Source organism: Rhipicephalus microplus, chromosome X (genome assembly GCF_043290135.1).
Source record: "Rhipicephalus microplus isolate Deutch F79 chromosome X, USDA_Rmic, whole genome shotgun sequence".
Classification (NCBI taxonomy): domain Eukaryota; kingdom Metazoa; phylum Arthropoda; class Arachnida; order Ixodida; family Ixodidae; genus Rhipicephalus; species Rhipicephalus microplus.
In genome coordinates this window covers 70,064,511-70,083,056 of record NC_134710.1, presented here as the reverse complement: position 1 = coordinate 70,083,056, position 18,546 = coordinate 70,064,511, and the positions used below count along the sequence as shown (strand labels likewise).

The following is an 18,546-nucleotide window of genomic DNA, read 5'->3' as shown; positions in this document are numbered from 1 at the left end:
CAGTCAGTGGAAATTCAAGTGGACATTTTGTTAGCTGTTGAACTTCTTGAGCTGCTGTGGGGAAAAACACATCAAGGATCATTAGTGCAATGTCAGACATTCCTCTCAGTGCAACCTAATCTAAAAATGTTGTTGTGGGGCTAGTTTATTAAAACAGAAAACCTGGCATATTTTTGAGAACTCAAACTACTCTGATGTCTCATCCCCAGCACAGTTTGAGTTCCCAAAATAATGTCTTACCAAGTAGCCCTCCCCAATACTTGCTTCTTGAATGGGCATTGCATAGCATGAAGACTATGTGTGCATAGGAAATAAACTATTGCCGATATTTGGTGTATATCCATAGTAAGTCAGTAAATGTGTTTCTGGCATATTATGTGGCCTCAGACATTAGGACGAAAGCAACTCAGGGCCGTGCTTTTTCTTTTTTTATTGTTTGTTTTTAGGTATTTATTGTTTGTTTTTAGCAACTCTCTCGTGAAAGAATTGCGTATGAATATGCAAGTAAACCAACCACCAAAAAAACGTTTTCTTATCTTAATGCTATGTCATTGCAGGAAGTTCGTTTAGGGGGGGAAAAAAGTCATTGATACGTGCATATAATGCCCTTCACAGTTCGATGCCAAAAGTACTGATTAGCTCATAAATGAGAAACAGCTGGATTCAATTATCTGGGCCACCATGGCAGTGACTGTAATTAGACAAAGAAAAAGCAAAAAAAGCACTTCTGGTAACTAATTATGCAGCCTCATGTTCAGAAGGAGGAGATGTTGCACTGGGAAGCCTGAAAATTTCTGTTTCTAATGGCGCATGTTATTTTTGTGAGCAGACCAATCCACCTAGTTCCTAAGACCTGTGCTAGCTCGACCAAACAAAAATAAAAGTTTCAAGTGAATGAAACTCTCGGTAAACTGTCAATCAATGTTAACTTGGATATGCTTTTGAAAATGTTCAAAAAAGACATTATATAATATTTAAATGATTGTGACTTGTGTTTTGCATGGCACCGTTTTTACTTGTGGCACCTACAAGTGCACCTGTACATACTGATTTTGTCTGTTTCCTGCCACGATTTTAGGCTCAAGACCTTCTTTAAACATTTTCGCCTTTAGCCCCGGCTTTCTTCTTTACAAAAAATGAAACAACGAATTTTCTTCATTTCACTAATGAACTTGTGCTAACCTTGCAGTATGGCCGAATAAAAATTGAACGAGCCAATCGGCAGCGCCTCAGACAAGATGAAAGTGCAGACGACCTGGAAGGTTTGGATTCTGATCTAATGAACACCACTTCTTCAGGTAAGAGCATTGCTGCTATGGTTTTATGAAACATGACCTTTTTATATTGCACACAGTGATCACGAGAGATGATGTCATTGTTGGAGCTGAGCAGCCAATTATTGACATCCCACTCAAGGAATATCATCTCGGTGACATCACATACTTCATCAAGAAAGGTGTTGAGGTACGAGTTTGTTTCTGGTAGCAACCGTCGTATATTCTAAAAATGTCTGTACTTGTTGACAGGCCATCATTGATGATGTGGTGACCAAGCGGTTTGCTACTGAAGAGCTACCCTCTTGGAATTTGCTGACCCGTACCAACAGAAACTACACATTTGTCAGGTTAGCTTTGTGTTATTTTTGATTAATATTTGGTTGACATTTTGTTGATGTTCAGGAACAATGCTTTGTTAATGTTTTGCAAATTTTTGAAAAGAAAACTATGTCTGCAATCATGCTTAAAGGGGTACTGACACAAAATTTTGCGGCCGAGATAGCCTGCAAGATTGATTCCCATGAATATGTGTATATAGTCACGTGCTACGAAAGGTCTTTTACTCGGGAAGAACTGAGCCGGTGGGGAGACGCACAGAAAACTGGCAAGATGGCTGACTCGATAACAACTAGCCAGAGTGCACGCTGCCTCAGAACGTCTTCTTCCATTCTAGCGGGCAGCCATGGCTTGAGCTCGCCGTACCTAGGGGGCAAGTGGCATTATTCCCCCTCTGGAAAAAAAAAAAAAAAGATGGGCATCGCTTCGACACTTTGAAAGTACAAGCCCCGCCGTGGTGGTCTAGTGGCTAAGGTACTCGGCTGCTGACCCGCAGGTCGCGGGTTCGAATCCCGGCTGCGGCGGCTGCATTTCTGATGGAGGCGGAAATGTTGTAGGCCCTTGTGCTCAGATTTGGGTGCACGTTAAAGAACCCCAGGTGGTCGAAATTTCCGGAGCCCTCCGCTACGGCGTCTCTCATAATCATATGGCGGTTTTGGGACGTTAAACCCCACATATCAATCAATCATCTTTGAAAGTACAAAGGCAAAGTCGGAGCAAACCAGCAGACAATACGCACACACACAAAAACAAAACAATAAGGCTCATACACTGTCGGACTACCTCGAGAATTATAGCTTCAGTCGCACTACGTGCACAATCTCCGAGGGGTGCCTTTGACACCGTGGTGGGAAGGCCCCGTCAGGGACTACCTCGTTGTTCACATTGCTCACGCGTCGCAACACTTTGTATGGTCCATAGTAGTGACTGAGCAGTTTTTCTGACAATCCCTGGCGTCGGGCTGGAGTGCACACTCAAACTTGATCGCCTGGATGATGATCAACTTGTCGATCGTTGTAGTGGCATGCGTCTGTACTCTGCTGGTGCGTATTGTGTAGGCATGCTAACTCGCGAGCTTCTTCGGCATACTGGGTAAGCTGCAAAGCGTCAGGCGTGATCAAAGCGTTGCAATTGTGTGGAAGCATCGCATCCAGCATGGTCTGGACCTCACATCCATAGACAAGACGAAAAGGCGTGAATTTTGTAGTTTTCTGGATGGCAGTATTGTATGCGAATGTGATGTACGATAGCACCTGGTCCCAGGTCTTGTGCTGAACATCTACGTACATAAATAGCATGTCAGCGATGGTTTTGTTGAGTCGCTCTGTCTAAGCTGTTGCTCTGCGGATGATATGCTATGGTCTTGCGATGGTTCGTGTAGCTGAGCCTGTGCTGGACATCTACGTACATAAATAGCATGTCAGCGATGGTTTTTTTGAGTCGCTCTAAGCTGTTGCTCTGCGGAGGATATGCTGTGGTCTTGCGATGGTTCGTGTAGCTGAGCTTGTGCTGGACATATACGTACATGGATAGCATGTTAGCAATGGTTTTGTTGAGTCGCTCTGTCTAAGCCGTTGCTCTGCAAATGATATGCTGCAGTCTTGCGATTATTCGTGTAGCTGAGCTTGAATACACCGTGAATGAGCTAGGTCGTGAATGCTGCTCCTCTGTCTGTGATTATGCACATTGGGGCGCCATGTCGAAGGACGATCTGGTCCATAAGAATGGGCAACATCGGAAGCCATAGCACGTTGTATTGCCTTTGTTTTGGCATACTTCATCAAATAGTCTGTGGCTACTACGATCCACTTGTTACTGGCATATGACAGTGGAAAGGGCCCTGGTAAATCCATTCCTATTTCATCGAATGGCGCCCTAGGTGGTTTGATTGGCTTGAAGAAGCCCCGTGGGCTTCAGTAGCGGGGGTTTGCGGCGTTGACATTCCCTGCAGCTTTTTTCGTATTGCTTAACGGATGCGGAAAGCTTAGGCCAGTAGTACGCTTGTCGAACTCGAGGGAGAGTTCGAGAGGAATCTAAGGGACCAGATGGGGGCTCATCGTGGCAGGCAAGAAGAATGTCGTCTAGCATGTCAGTTCTCACGACTAGAGGATAGGTTCTCTCATTGCTGTTGGAGTTTTTCTTATACAGGACCCCATCTCACAGACAGAACGATGACAAACTCGATGACAAACGATGATAAATACATCGAGGTATGGACTGACGTCAGTCGAAGCAAGAAGAGCCCACTCGTCGAACCATTCATGTTAAATGTGCTGATGACGACACTTGTAGGTAAATTATTGGAGTAGTTGTAAAAATTAGGGTTGTATGAGTGCCTGAACCTTCTAATATTTGATTCAAATTGTTTGGCATTCGATTCAATATACAGGGCACTTCTAGTATTCAAAATATCCAAACACTACAAAACTTCTTCAGCAGTATTAAAATCGGCACAAAAATTTACATAGCTGTGCTAAATTTGATAAAACTTGATGCACAAACAGACCGATAAGTTTCATTTGTCAAGTTGCCCCCCCCCCACCTGCTGCCCCCTCTATTAACATTTTTGGCAAATGTTGTGCCAGTATTAAAATGTAGTGGCCAACGCATGGCATTATGTAAGATTTGATTGATATGTGAAGTTAGCACCCCAGACCCATCATATGATTATGAGAGACGCCGTAGTGGAAAGGTCCGGAAATTTCGGCCACCTATGGTTTTTTAATGTGTACCCGAATCTAAGCACACAGACCTACAGCATTTCTGCCTCCTTCCAAAATGCAGGAGCCGCAGCCAGGATTTGATCCCGCGACCTGCAGTTCAGCAGCCGAACTTTAGTGGCTAGAGCGCATTGTTGCAGTAGAGTGCCAAAATTACATTGTATAAAACTGCCAAAACAAATTGGAGCCATTGCAAAGATTAAGAAGTAATAGCGAAAAATGAGAAAACTCAGCATTATTCTAGGTTATGCCAAGAGGAAACACCTGCAATGAAAATTGTGCCAATCATTTTGTCATCGCTCCTCCTGATTGCACAAGCATGCTTAGATTCAACCAATGACAACAAAATTAGGATATCAGCGCTAGTCTAGTGAGTGGCATCTTTATGGTCCGGAGAAATGGTGACATGCACAATGGTGTCACTGCTTCCTAAATATACCAAAGTGTAGTCCATCCTTCATGACAACATTAGATTAATGCATATGTGGTGCTGCAAATCAGTAGTGTTGCACTATGCATAAATTTCCTGTACATTATTTGCGGTGTAGCAAACTTGATTTTTCATTGTTAGTTGATGAATGAAAAATGTTTTTTTTTTTTTTTGCAAAAGTCACCGGTTATACTCATGTTTGAAAATATTCTGTTTGATTTCCCCTTGCTTTTCATTATTCAAATTTGCTTCAAAGTTCTAAATTTGATGTTTGCACATCCTTATATTACTGCATTTCATACATCTGGTTCTACGCTGTAGAAGCTATGTAAAAAGTCAAAGTGGGCAAGTCTGTGTGCCTCACACTTAAGTTTGGTCATTGTAAGTTTGGCCTTGGAAATTGGCTCCAACAGCATGCTACCAAAATTGATTTCAGAGGCCACAATACGATAATAGAGACGCTAAAGCACTCCAGAACAACTTATTTACAGATGTATAAATAATGGAGTTTCATTTATTTCAAAGACGCAAAGCATCACCATTTATTACTTAGTCTACAAATGAGAAGGAGAAAAAAATCGCATTATGGGTATTAAAGTCATTGAACTATTTCTTGGTGCGAATGCGCCTAGTGCAAAAAGTCTCGCTGGCTTTCATAGTGTTGTTGCACCTTATGTATAGAACAGGAGTATAGCACAAATATCTACATTAATTTGCTTTGATTTTGCACACACGGCTTTTTAAAGGTGATAGCACTCGTAAAAATGGTGTATAGCAGTTTTTTATTTTTTGCTTCAGTTTTCGGTTAACAGTCATCTGGTGCATTGGCTGTCTGCTGCGCTATGTCATCCTCTTCCCAATGAGGTAAGTCATTGTGAAAAATGAAATAAAATGGGAATGGTGGTTGTCACCTCATTGCATTGTATGAAAGAAAGATAATGGATAGTGGGGCATTTTTTTTTTTTCCTTTAGGCACAGCTCTCTGAAGGCGACAGGCAATGAGATAGAGAAAATAGGGGGTGTTCATTGTAGGTTTGATTGAATTGTTCTAATTATGAGCTAAAGGAAAAGGGTGGTGTATAGAAATACAACTTGGTACTGGTGGTGACTGATCGCACAACCTTTGCATGATGTGTAATTTTTATTAATTCTTCTGCAGGCAGATAAAAGTAATACTTCCCATCTGCTATAGACTGTATCTGTAACACAGCCGTCGGAAACCTTATTCTCATTGCAGTAGTTTGTTGCCATCTTACAATATTGCTACATAGCTGACATATCAGCAATCGGAAGACAACAACCAAGAAGTGGGGTGGTCTGTCGGTTGTGCGTGCTGTCCTCCATCTTAGTCGCATCAGTTTCAATATAGATTCTATACGCATCAGTGTCAATATAGATTCCAGATAGACACGCCTCGTGTCCTTTTTACGTAACATCTTTGTGGTGGAGGTGCTGAGTGCTTCCCTGTTTTTATCACGAAGCTCCGCAACGGCTGCATTATTATAGGTCCAACCATGTCACAGGTTGAACACCCGTCTTCATCACCTGCCCCTTCCGTGACTTCTATGAACGTCGTTCTACCTCCTGGTAGTGATCCTGGTGTATTTTCTGGTCAGGATGACGCTGACGTCGACAAATGGATCAACCGTTATGAATGGGTCAGCGCAAGCTATAGGTGGAACCCAACTGTTATGCTGGCCAATGTGCTTTTCTACTTCGATGGCCCTCCACGGGTGTGGTTCAAGATGCACGAATCGGAGATTACAAGCTGGGACTCGTTTAAAGAGAAGATCCACAACCTTTTTGGCGACACCGTTGGACGGCAGATCGCTGCGCCGAATCAACTGGTGGATCGTGCACAGACATCAACGAAGTTGTACGTCGCGTACATTCAGTGACATCATCGCCCTATGCCTCCAGATTTACTATCACATGAGTGAGTCTGAGAAAGTGGCCCATGTGCTGAAAGGCATAGCAGACGACGCCTTCAATCTTCTAGTGTACAGCAACATTGCCACCGTCGACGCCATGAATAAAGAGTGCCGGCTGTTTGAAGAAGCCAAGAGCCGCCGTATTATTCAGCGATTCATCAGGCTGCCTAACACGGCCGCAACCTCATCATGTGAAGCCACCCGCCGGTCCCCCATGTATGACGTCACGTGCATTGTTCGTTGGGAAATCAAAGCCGCCTGCGCTCGCCTCTGACCAACAACAGCTGTCAGTGGCGTTCATACAAGCTGTGGTGAGGCAGGAGCTTGCGAACCTCGGCCTTCCATCAACCTGTCCCTTGACTCACCCTGAAGTCCTGCCTTACTCCCCAGGACACGCTCGCCATTTACCTTCTACTATGCCCTTCCGCAACCCTTCGGAATGGCGAACACCCGACGGCTGGCCTATTTGTTTTTCCTGCCACCAGCCTGGGCACGTTTCTCACTATTGCCGCTGCCGCTGGTCAAACCAACCACGTCAGGCCTTTTCTACCCCTGTGCACATGCACCCTATGACCCTTCGACGTTCAGCCGCCGCACTTTCCAATTTCTATTCGTTGTCATCTTACAAGCCTCCCACTGACGCCCCTTTGCCCGGTCGCCGCTACGCCGCCAATCCCACTCTCCACCACCTCGGCGCTTTTCCTCACCGAGCTTCCCTGGACGATCGCAGCAGCAAAACTAGATATTGCAGCTTCTAGAGGTAAAGCTGCAATACCAATGACGGCCGAAAATCCTCTACTGACGCTTTCCACGCACCACAGCCTGCTTGAAGTACAAGTCGACCATGTTCCTGTGACCGCCCTCATTGACACAGGTGCGCACCTGTCTATTACGAGCGCTTCTCTACGCCGCCGCTTGCAAAAGATTATGACGCTGTCTGCGACGCAGGCAATGCGTGTTGCCGATGCCGATACTATACCAGCAATCGGAATGTGCCCTGCTCGTGTGAGCATTGCATGTCATCACGCCGTGGTCCTTTTTGCCGTGCTAGCTTGTTGCCCTCACGACCTCATAATAGGCCTTGATTTTTTTCCCGCACACTCAGCCTTAATAGACTGTTCTTCTGGTACCCTCAGCCTCGACCTTCCTATCTTTTCTGACTACTCTGCAAAGCCTACCAGTCGCTTGAGCCCAAGCACTTTCGTTCGCCTGCCACCTCAAGCCATCACGTACATGTCTTTGTTATCAGCCCTTTATGTTCTTAATGGTGATTACATCGTTACACCAGTTACTGACGTTCGGCTGACGCGCAGTGTTACTGTGCTGCATACCATCGCGACCGTAGCGAATAACTGTGTGTTCCTTCCGCTCCTTAACTTTGGCTTCACCCCTCAAGTGTTGCCCAGCTAACTACTATGACATACGACGATGTCAGCGTTGTCGCTGTATCTGCTCCTGATAGAAGCGCAGTCTTACGGTCACCCAGCTCAGACGATGCTATTTTTTGAAACATGATTTGACTGGTCCTTTCGCCTCACCAGCCCGATGCTCTCTGCCAGGTTTTGACCTCATACAGTGAGATTTTTGACATCCACGATCATCCCTTGAGCCAGACTAAGATTGTCACTTACCGAATCAACACTGGTGACTATGCGCCTATTCACCGTCGGCCGTACCGCGTGTCAGCGTCCGAGCGAGAAGTCATTAAAAAAGAAGTGGCCAAAATGCTTAGGAAAAACATAATCCAACCATCATCTAGCCCTTGGGCATCTCTCGTGGTATTAGTAAAGAAGAAAGACGGCTCATGGCATTTTTGCATTGATTATCGACTCCTCAACAAAATTATAAAAAAAGACGTGTACCCTCTACCACGCATTGACGATGCCCTGGATCGCCTCCATTGTGCCACCTTTTTTTCATCTTTTGACGTCCGATCTGGCGACTGGCAAATTGCTGTAGATGACATGGATCGAGAGAAGACCATCTCTGTTACCCCTGATGGTCTTCACCGATTCAAGGTCATGCCCTTTGGTCTCTGCAACGCTCCAGCGACCTTTGAGAGAATGATGGACACGTTCCTTCAAGGATTTAAATGGTTGACATATTTGTGTTGCCTGGACTACGTGGTCATCTTCTCGCCTACGTGTGTAACCCACCTTGAAAGCTTAAATCGCACGCTTACGGATATGCTCGCGATGTATGTGTTCTTCGACCATCATGACTGGGACCTAGCTACCTCCTGGACCTTCGCTTACAATTCCTCGCGCCACGACACCTCTAGTTATTCACCCTTTTATTTGCTGTATGGCCGTGATCCAACGTTACCACTCGACACCCTATTTCCGACCACTACAACGGCGTCATCCGAATATGCACGAGACGCTATTGCCCGTGCCGACCACGCACGTCAGATCGCCCGCTCTAGACTTTCGGCTTCGCTAGCCACCCTGAAAGCCATCTACTACAGCCGGCATGTAGACGTTCGCTTCTCCCTCGGTTCTCTTGTTCTTCTGTCATGGCCAGTTCATCGGGTTGGCTTATCAGAGAAGTTGTTGTCTCGCTACATAAGTCCTTACCGTATCATCCGCCAGGTAACCGACTTCACCTATGAGATCATTCCTGCATCTAAGACCACAAGCCTGCCTGCAACCACACCCAATGATATTGTGCATGTCAGCAGGCTAAAGCCTTACCACCTGCCTACTGAAGACTGTAATTAATGTGCACCGAGATGCCGCTTTTACCGCTGGGGGGGGGTGGGGGGGGTAATGCTAAGTAGCTGACATATCAGCCGCTGATCAGAAGACACCAACGAAAAAGTGGGATAGTCTGTCAGTTGTGCGTGCTGTCCTCCATCTTAGTCGATGCTATACGCATCAGTGTCAATATAGATTCTAAATAGACACGCCTCGTGTCATTTTTACGTAACAACATACAAATTCTGGGCTGTCACAAATATGAATCTACTATGTTGTTTCCTGCTCTTTGAGCTTGCCTGCTGTAGATACTCTGATCTGCTTGATCAGTGCATCGCACATATGTTGTGTTGTTTCTGGTGTAATACAGTTGACTTGTAATTATTTGACCTTGGTTGTTTTAATGTTTTTTTAGTTGACTTAACCACGACCGAAGGTCCTGGCTGGTACTCGTACAGCACTGTGTGCCAAACTTAGGTTATTTAGCTCCTCAAGTTGGTCTTTGCCACATAATTTGAACTCATTAACATTGACCATGGTTCCCCTGATAGCGATTGTGGCATTCTCATTAGCAGCATGGTGCCTTATGGTGACAGTTAAATGGCCAGATGTGTTATACTTTAAGAGAAATACTGACTATCAGGCTAACTTTGTTCAGTTTTGATTGATATGTGGGGTTTAACGTCCCAAAACCACTATATGATTATGAGAGACGCATTTTGTTCAGTTTTATAGCAAAATTGCCAGCTCACATTACTGATTATTCTACTATACATGTTTTTTCCAAGTGGACTGTAAATCATCTGCCTGTTACTAGAGTATACAAAGCAAGTCATGCTGATGCATTTCTAATCCTTTGAGGGTTATTATAAATGCATAAGAATGACTTCTTTCACCAAATGTGACATTTCAGTGTCAGTTATGTTTCGAAGGCATTTAAAATGCGCATATCAGATTGCTGTCACCTTTGTACCAATCAATACTTCAATGTATGTGGAAGTGTACTTATTATTATTGTCACGTTTTAACGCCCCAGAATCACAATATGATAATGAGGGACGCTGTGATGGAGAGCTCAGAAAATTTAAACTATCTGGACTTCTTCAATGCTTCTCTAAATTTAAGTGCACGGACCCCAAGCTTGCCTCCATTAAAAATGCAGCTGCTGCGGCCGGGACTCGATCCCGATGTGGAGGTGTATGTGAACCACTGCGCTGTATATGAAGGTCCACTTGTAATAGAATATGAAAAAAAAATCATTATTAAAGGTAATCTAGACCTTGCTTAACATGACAAATACTATATGGCAACCTCAATATTCAGTTGGTGCACTAGGTCACACTTTTTTTTAGGTAAACATAAGAAGCTTAATGGGATATGCGTCAGTGGCATTTGCTCAACATTTGTGCTTGTTGCTTTAGGCATTCTTTCAGTGGTATTGATTATGCTTTGTCGTGATAAATCGGCAAAAAATATCTTTCTGAACGCACAAAATGGAATGTGTTTTTCACATCCAAAATTATTGTGAATTGTTTCATATATGATGCAAAATACATATTTTTATAGACCTCTTTGCAAAGTTACAAAGCCGTTTTAAAGCCAGAAGAACAATGCTTGGGAAAATCTGTATACTGTCCATCATTTTCATTTCGCCTGACTTCTCCCTGCTTTCTTTTGCACTTGTAACGAAATTTTACCAGAACTCCAATACTGGACAGCTATTGATTTTTGTTTATTTCCTTTTTATTTTTTGCCTAGGGTGGGACTGACATGCGTTGGAATGATTTGGCTTATCTGCTGTACTGCCATATTGGGATATTTTCCAGAGGGTCGGTGAGTGAAGCCTGTTCTTTTACATTGTGGATAACAGTGTTGTCATGTCAGTCAGACATGTCTGTCTATGTTCTGCTAGTGTCTAAGCGTTCTGCTGTTTTATTGTACGACTTCTTCTATTAGACTCAAGCGATTCCTGTATTGGCACGTCAGTCTGATCACTTTCCGGATTCTTTCAAGAGCAGTGTCAGCCATAGTCACATACCACAACAGGTGAGCTCACCATCATGATGATATGCAATTGTTTGTTTGCTACTACTAAGATGCTCATAGCACAAGCACATGCGAAAGTAGAAAATGGGAATAGACTACTCCCACGCATTCTTGTGCTACAAAAATGGCCATCATAAAACTTTCTTGAGTTCTTGTGTTGTTCAAAAAAGATTTGACTTTAAGCATAAAGTGATGTTCTTCTTTTCTTACGTACTAAAAGCATGTGTGCTGGAAGTACATCTTCATTCTAATTTATGAAATACAGTTAAACCTGGACATAACCAAATTGACAAACTCTCAGCGAAATTTGTTATGAAGAGGATTTCGTTTTATGAAGTTCAGTTGAAAATCTGAAAAATAAATGCACAATTTTAATAAAGCCGGAACTGAAGGCAGAGCTAACCCATGCAGTTATTTAGTAGTAAGAAAACTGCGTCATTATTTGGAATGCTATTATATGGACACTCTCGGGGGGTTTCGCTGTCGCTACCACTTTCTGTAAACATGTTGTCCAGATTGACAACGTGTTCCCGCGCTTCGTAACTATTATAAACAGGTAAAAGTGCGCGAGCGCTGCTGAAGCAAAGATAAAAGTAGCCGCCGGCCCATCTCTGTCACCTGGAGGGCACATACGATAACATTTCTTCACGTGTTAGAACTGCCGTCGAATGCTCAAACAGAAAGGAAACCACCTGTATTGAACAAGCATGCGAAATTGCGAGGGGGGGGGGGGTCACTCGAGTAGCAACGTGAACTTTGATTTTCAGGGCGCGGTCGCAATTGCTGGCGCGCGTGCTATGTCGGCAAGCATCAGTACGATTTCAAAGCGAAGAGACTGTGTGAAAAGAGCACTTCTCCCTGGAGCGGCCGTATTTGTTTACACGAATGTTTAGCAGGAGTTCCGCGATATCGGATCTAAAAAAGTTGGCTGCCAGCTGAATTATCGCATTCATTGCATTACATTCAACGCGCTGTTGTGTGTTGCTCGAGCTAATCGCGAAGGTTGTGGTCTCACGATCTCGCGGCGGGCGCAAGACAAGTGCGTGATGAGTCATCCTCCGAAGATTCGTCATTGTCACCGTGGTTTCAGAGTTTCCATCAGCACCTAATCTCACATCTTGGTAGTGACAAAAAAAGAAAAGCAATGCTGAACGTTGTTGGGGGCCACACCATTCGCGCAAACCATGCATGCGTGCATGGCGTTGAAAATGAAGAGCGAACAACATGTATACTACGGGAAACTATTCGGTACAGCACCCTCTATATGCAGCGTAGCAGTGCCAATGGAAAAGTTGTTCAGGAGAGTTGCTTGTTGGGCAAGTTGTTACGTACTTACTAAACTACAAAAACCACAAAACATCGATATCAGAAAAAGCAGAGCAGTAGAAACAGAGACGTGGAAAAGTAGTTTTTTTTTTTTTTTTTTTGTGGGGAAGGGGGAGGGTGGGAACATTCGCGCATGCATTCGCGCAATGGCAACTGCCCGCTCGTTGCCGGGGCAATGAGCGCATCACCGCCGCTTCGTCGGCGATGGGGCAATCGCGAAAGATGCTCGTGCCAAAAATAACTAAATCGGGGGCAAATTCTTAGATTGTCCGTGGCAAAAATTTGCTATATCAAGGTTGTCTCCTACTGTTATTTTGTTACATAGAGGTCGCAAATACATGTGCTTGTATGGAGTAACGGTGGGGAATCTCAAAACTTCTTTATATCAAGGAATTTGTTATATGGAGGTTCATTATAAGCAGGTTTAACTGTACTCAGTTTAGTATGTGCTGTTATAAAAGTTGATTTCAGTTATTTTTATGCAGCTTTTTGGGGGGATCTGGGGTAGTTACTGTGTAAATATCTTATTGCATTTCAGTTGTCTTGTCATCTTTATGCCATGTCTTATTCTGTGAAACTCTTATACTCCTAAGTGTATGGAAAACTAGTTATATTACAGGATCACAAAGATGTTTTCTTTTGCAGTTAGAATTTTGATCTTTATACCATGAAGTTGTTGACCATATAGATATCGTCAATCATGAAGTTGTTCCCCGCAGGGGCATCTGTGCAAGCAGGTGTTTGGTGTGTAGCGACACCTTGGACCCGAGCTAACAGAGGGGATGTTTCGACTCCCTCCTACGCTTAGCCATGCGTGGCTTAGCCGTGTTCGGGGAAAAAGGGAATCTAGGGATCCTTAGGCCCCCCGGCAGACGCAACACACCCCCTTTGGCCCCAGCTTCTTGTGGACGCATCTCTGGGCTGACCCGCCCAGGGGAAATCGGCAGTCACCTTTTCCTGTCTCCTTCTGTTTCTCTATCTTTGTCTTTTTCTATTACTTTTAATCTTTTCTGTCCTCTTCTCACTTCTTTTCATTTCTCGGCCGCAAGGGTTAACCTGGTGTAAATATCCAACTTTGGGTAGATAAGTGAAGTTATAGTGGTCATGTACAGTTGGCAGTTGTGTTTCCTTCGTGTCTCGCAGTGTCTCCTCGTTGGGCTCAGAGGTGGGAGGCTGGCATGGCTGCCAAATAAGTTACAAAATTCATGAGAACTTTTAGCCCCATTACAATGGATTCCCCCTCCAAGAGGTGGTGCACCGATGTAATCTTTCAGCTTCTCCCCACCAAGAGAGACAACTACCCCAAATTTCAAATAATTCACTGCAACAGCACAGCAAAGAAGGCAAGAAACATTTCACCATTTGATTTCTAGTATCTAAGTGCCTTATGTAAACACTAGGTGACTGATACAAACCCACAATAACCGCCAGTAGTGACCAACTTCTTGAATTGAAAGACAATCAACAGTACCAGCAACTATGTAACTTGACAGCTTTTGGCGATCTGGCCATCATCATAAAACCACACCAAACACTTAGCACTGTGAAGGGTGTCGTGTCTGATGGCGACCTGATAGATCTAATGGACGAAGAGCTCCTGACAGGTTGGAAAGATGAGAATGTCATCGAAGTGTAGTGCATAAAAATAAGAAGAGAAAACAAGGAAATTTCAATGAAACGCATCATACTGACTTTTGCATCTATAACTCTCCCCACTGAAATAACAATAAGGTATCTCAACTTTCCTGCCAGACATTGTATTCCTGGCGCTGCTTTAAGGGTCAGCAGTTTTGGGCATGGCTCCCAGAGCTGCTTAGGTCAGCTTACCTGTGCGAAATACGGCACCAAAGGTTATTCTGCTGCAATCATAATTCTGAAGTACACTGCACCAACTGTGATAGTGATCATCCCGCATACTCCAGGTCCTGCATGGCCTGGAAGAGGGAAAAAGAGATTATTAGTATAATCATCAAACTGAACATCAGCTTTCGCAAAGCGCGGCAGCGTGTCTCCCTGCATTTTTCGGGGAACACGTACACGTCCTACGCCGAAGTGGTGCGAGGGGGATCAGCACCACTGACGCCTTTGGCGGGGTCCCGGACAACGCTGAGTGTTTCGAGGCAACCGCCACTAGCCCCCACGGGGAAGCAGCCTCGGTATCCTCACCCTCACTAAATGCGGCCCCACCAAAGGCCCCTGTGAACCCTGGCAGCAGTCAGGGCAGCACACAAGGAAAAGAAGTCCCTTCGACCTCTGGCCCAATAGGGACAAAGGCTTCGTCGGTCGTGACGAAGCCTAGCCAACGTACACGGCTGTCCGCCACCTCTCCAGAGGCGATGGACACTGCTGGACCACTGGAGCAGACTGCACCGAAGGAGAGGCGAGAGCACCTCCTCGACTGCTCCAAAAAAGACAAATTGCTAATCAGAGCTCTCCAAAATAAGTCACTTTTCTCCTTCGAGACACACATCACATTCACACTTCTAAGATGGAGAACATATTACAATGGAATCCTAGAGGAATCCTACACAATCTCGATGATATACAAGAACTTAGAAGATTTCGTCCAAAGGTGCTGTGTGTGCAGGAGACACACTTAAATCGAAAACACACAGATATTCTCCATCAATATGTCGCTTTTCACAAGGACCGCCAGGATGCTCTTGCATCACCAGGCGGTGTTTCAACTATAATCTATAGAACTGTAACATGACAGTGCATTCCACTCCGAACGGCACTAAAAGCAATAGCCATACAAGCTATAATTGTAAATAACCTCGTTACAATCTATTCAATATACATACCCCATAATAGCAGCTAAACAAGCACAACTTTCAGTCATTTATAGATGAGTTGTCGGAACCCTACCTTGTCCTCGGCGACATCAGCGCTCACAGCAGCCTGTGGGACGACTCTCACATCGACGCGCGAGGCCAGCTCATTGAGAATTTGATCTTTTCCACAGGCGCATGCCTGCTTAACAAAAACGAACCTGCATTTTTTTTAGCCTTGCAAACAACTCATATTTCTTCATTGATCTTACCATTATCTCCGTGTTCATTTTACCTTATTTTAACTAGGAAGTGGTTAAAACCTCCTATGGGAGTGACCACTTCCCTATACTTCTGAAAACACAAAGCCAATATGACTCTTCATCTCGGGCTCCACGGTGGAACGTTGACAGAGCCAACTGGGAGAATTTCCACAGCCTCGCAAAGATCTGGTGGGCGGATTTATCTGGCTTTAGTATTGACCCTGCTGTCAAGTACTTTACTGCCTTTATTATTAACACAGCTACTAAATGTACACCGGAAACTAGCGTCGCAAATAAACGTCGTGTTCCCTGGTGGAATGATGACTGCTAGAAGGCCCGAAGAAAACAAAAAAAATAATGCCTGGGGCCTTCTGTGCGATTCTCTCACAGCAGAAAACCTTGTAAATGGTAAGCAGATCAAATCTCAAGGACGGAGGGCACACCGGCAGGCTCGATGGGAGAGCCGACAAAGGTTCATAATGGTTGTGAATTCTTATAGAGACGAAGCTAAGGTTTGGAAGAGCGTAAAGAAAAATGGAAGGTCTACGAACGCATTCCACACCCTTAGTAGACACCCAGGAGGAAAGCCTGGAAAACCAAGCTGACTCCCTGAGAGCGCATTTCAAATATGTATTCAGTTCGGCACACTATTCAGACACCTTCCAAAGATATAAAACCAGATTGGAATGACAAAGGTTAGAAAGAATAGCTACATATAATGAGGCCTACAAAGAACCATACAATCTGGCAGAGCTACAGGCAGCGCTGAACTGCTACAACAAATCTGCTCCAGGTTCTGACCGAATGATATACATGTTGGAACACTTACCCCAGGAAACGCAGAAAACCTCACTTTGCCTGTGCAATGTCATCTGGTTTTCAGGCGACATCCTCTCCTCTTGGAAAGAGGCCATTGTCATCCATGTCTTGAAACAGGGCAAAGACCCATCCTTCATTGAAAGTTACAGGCCGATCGCACAAATGAGTTGCTTATGTAAACTTTTTGAGAAAATGATAAACTGCCAACTAATACATTTCTTCGGGTCAGGTGAACTCTTTGACCCACACCAGTGTGGTTTTTGAGAGGCTTGATCAACCAGTAGTCTTCTCGTAAGCATTGAGGCAGAGATCCGTGAGGCCTTTGTACACAAGTGAATTTTTCTCCCAGTATTCCTCGACATAGAAAAAGCATGACACAATTTTGCAGTTCGAAATGCCAAAGAGGTTTATCCCTCATAGGTGTAAGAGGTAGAATGTTGGCTATAATGGCAACTTACCTGTCAAATTGCACTTATGTGTCCAAGTTGCAAATGTCCTGTCGCGAACATTTGTTCAGGAGACAGGAGTACCACAGGGTGGTGTAGCTGCACACTTTTTATCGCTAAAATGAATTCGCTACGTCTGCACATCCCGACGAGTATGTTTTTTTGCACATATGTGGATGATCTGCAGGTCGGATATTCAGATCGTGCAACTTGGGGGCGTGTCAGGGACAGGTTCAGCTTGGTCTACAGAAGGTTGCGAAATGGGCCAACGAAAGTGGTTTCCACCTTAATCGTCAGAAAAGCGCACGTGTCCTTTTTCTTTTTTTTAAGAAATAGGGGTTTGCATCTCGATCCTGACATACACCTACAGAGTAACCGTCTATCTGTAAAAACGGAGCATAAAATTTTAGGCCTAATCTTAGACTCAAAGCTAACATTTGTGTCGCTCAACAATTACCTCAGAACTAAGTGTATAAAAGTAATAAATGTCTTGAAGGTCCTGTTATGTACATCAAGGGGCAGTGACAAAAAATGTATCCTAAATCCCTGCAAAAGTCGCACACATCTAGACTATGGAGTCGTAGTCTACCAGTCTGCCACACTGAGCGCATTGGAAATTCTCGATCTAGTCTATCATCTGGGCATTCGCCTCTCTACAGGTGCATTTCGCACAAGCCCTGTAGAAAGCCTCTATGTGGAGTTGAACGAGTGGTCTTTCCACCTTCAGAGATCTTCTATGTCATTTTTGTATTATTTGAAAGTACCGTAATTACTCGAATCTAACGCGCACCTTTTTCCGGTTTAGCGAGTTCATAAATCGCATGCGCATTAGAATCGAGTACGAACAAAAAAATTACGGTCAATCTATTGCCATCGGCAAATCTGAAATGGCCGCCCCCTACGTGCGTCAGCATGGCGGGTCGGCCATTTCTGCCTATGTGTTTCCCATGTGCGGCACTTCGTACGTGTGCTGAGGAGTTCGTCATCTAGTAGTGCATTAGCATCGACGGCGTGGAAAGGCGGACTCCAAAAACTCGAGTGCACCACGATGCCGCTTTTAAAAGAAAAGTCATCGCGTGTGCAGAAATGGACGGAAATCGGGTCGCATCGCGGTCGTTCGGAGTTCCCGAAACGTGCGTGCGGGACCGGCGGAAACAAAAGCAGAAGATTGTCGACAGCAAAGCTTCTCGCAAAGGCTTCAGTGGACCACAACAGGGTCGGTTTCCGCAAATTAAAGAGCTGCTCGGCGAGTATGTGCTTGAGCAGCGAGCGGCACAGCGGCCCGTGACGACAGAACTGCTCCAAGTGCGGGCTATGCAATTAGTCTTAGAAAAAGGTCTAATGCGGAGCCAGTTTTAAGCGAGCAGGTGCTGGCTAACTAACTGTATGAAGAGGAAAGGCTTTTCCCTCCGAAGGGGAACATGCATATGCGAAAAGTTTTGCAGAGGAGTACGATGAAAAGCTTCACAGTTTTCAGAGGTTCGT

General features: G+C 44.6%; 1 protein-coding gene across 2 annotated transcripts in view; it reads left to right on the top strand.

The window, feature by feature from the left end:
- Positions 1–18,546, top strand: part of Gpat4 (Glycerol-3-phosphate acyltransferase 4) — a 46,132-nt gene that overhangs the window by 1,646 nt on the left and 25,940 nt on the right. For both annotated transcript variants that reach the window (XM_075877111.1, XM_037426967.2), the window contains exons 2-7: positions 1,190–1,298; positions 1,355–1,464; positions 1,527–1,624; positions 5,562–5,627; positions 11,149–11,223; positions 11,347–11,436. In XM_075877111.1, coding sequence (XP_075733226.1) covers positions 1,190–1,298; positions 1,355–1,464; positions 1,527–1,624; positions 5,562–5,627; positions 11,149–11,223; positions 11,347–11,436 — 548 coding nt within the window. The remainder of the gene's footprint in view (positions 1–1,189; positions 1,299–1,354; positions 1,465–1,526; positions 1,625–5,561; positions 5,628–11,148; positions 11,224–11,346; positions 11,437–18,546) is intronic.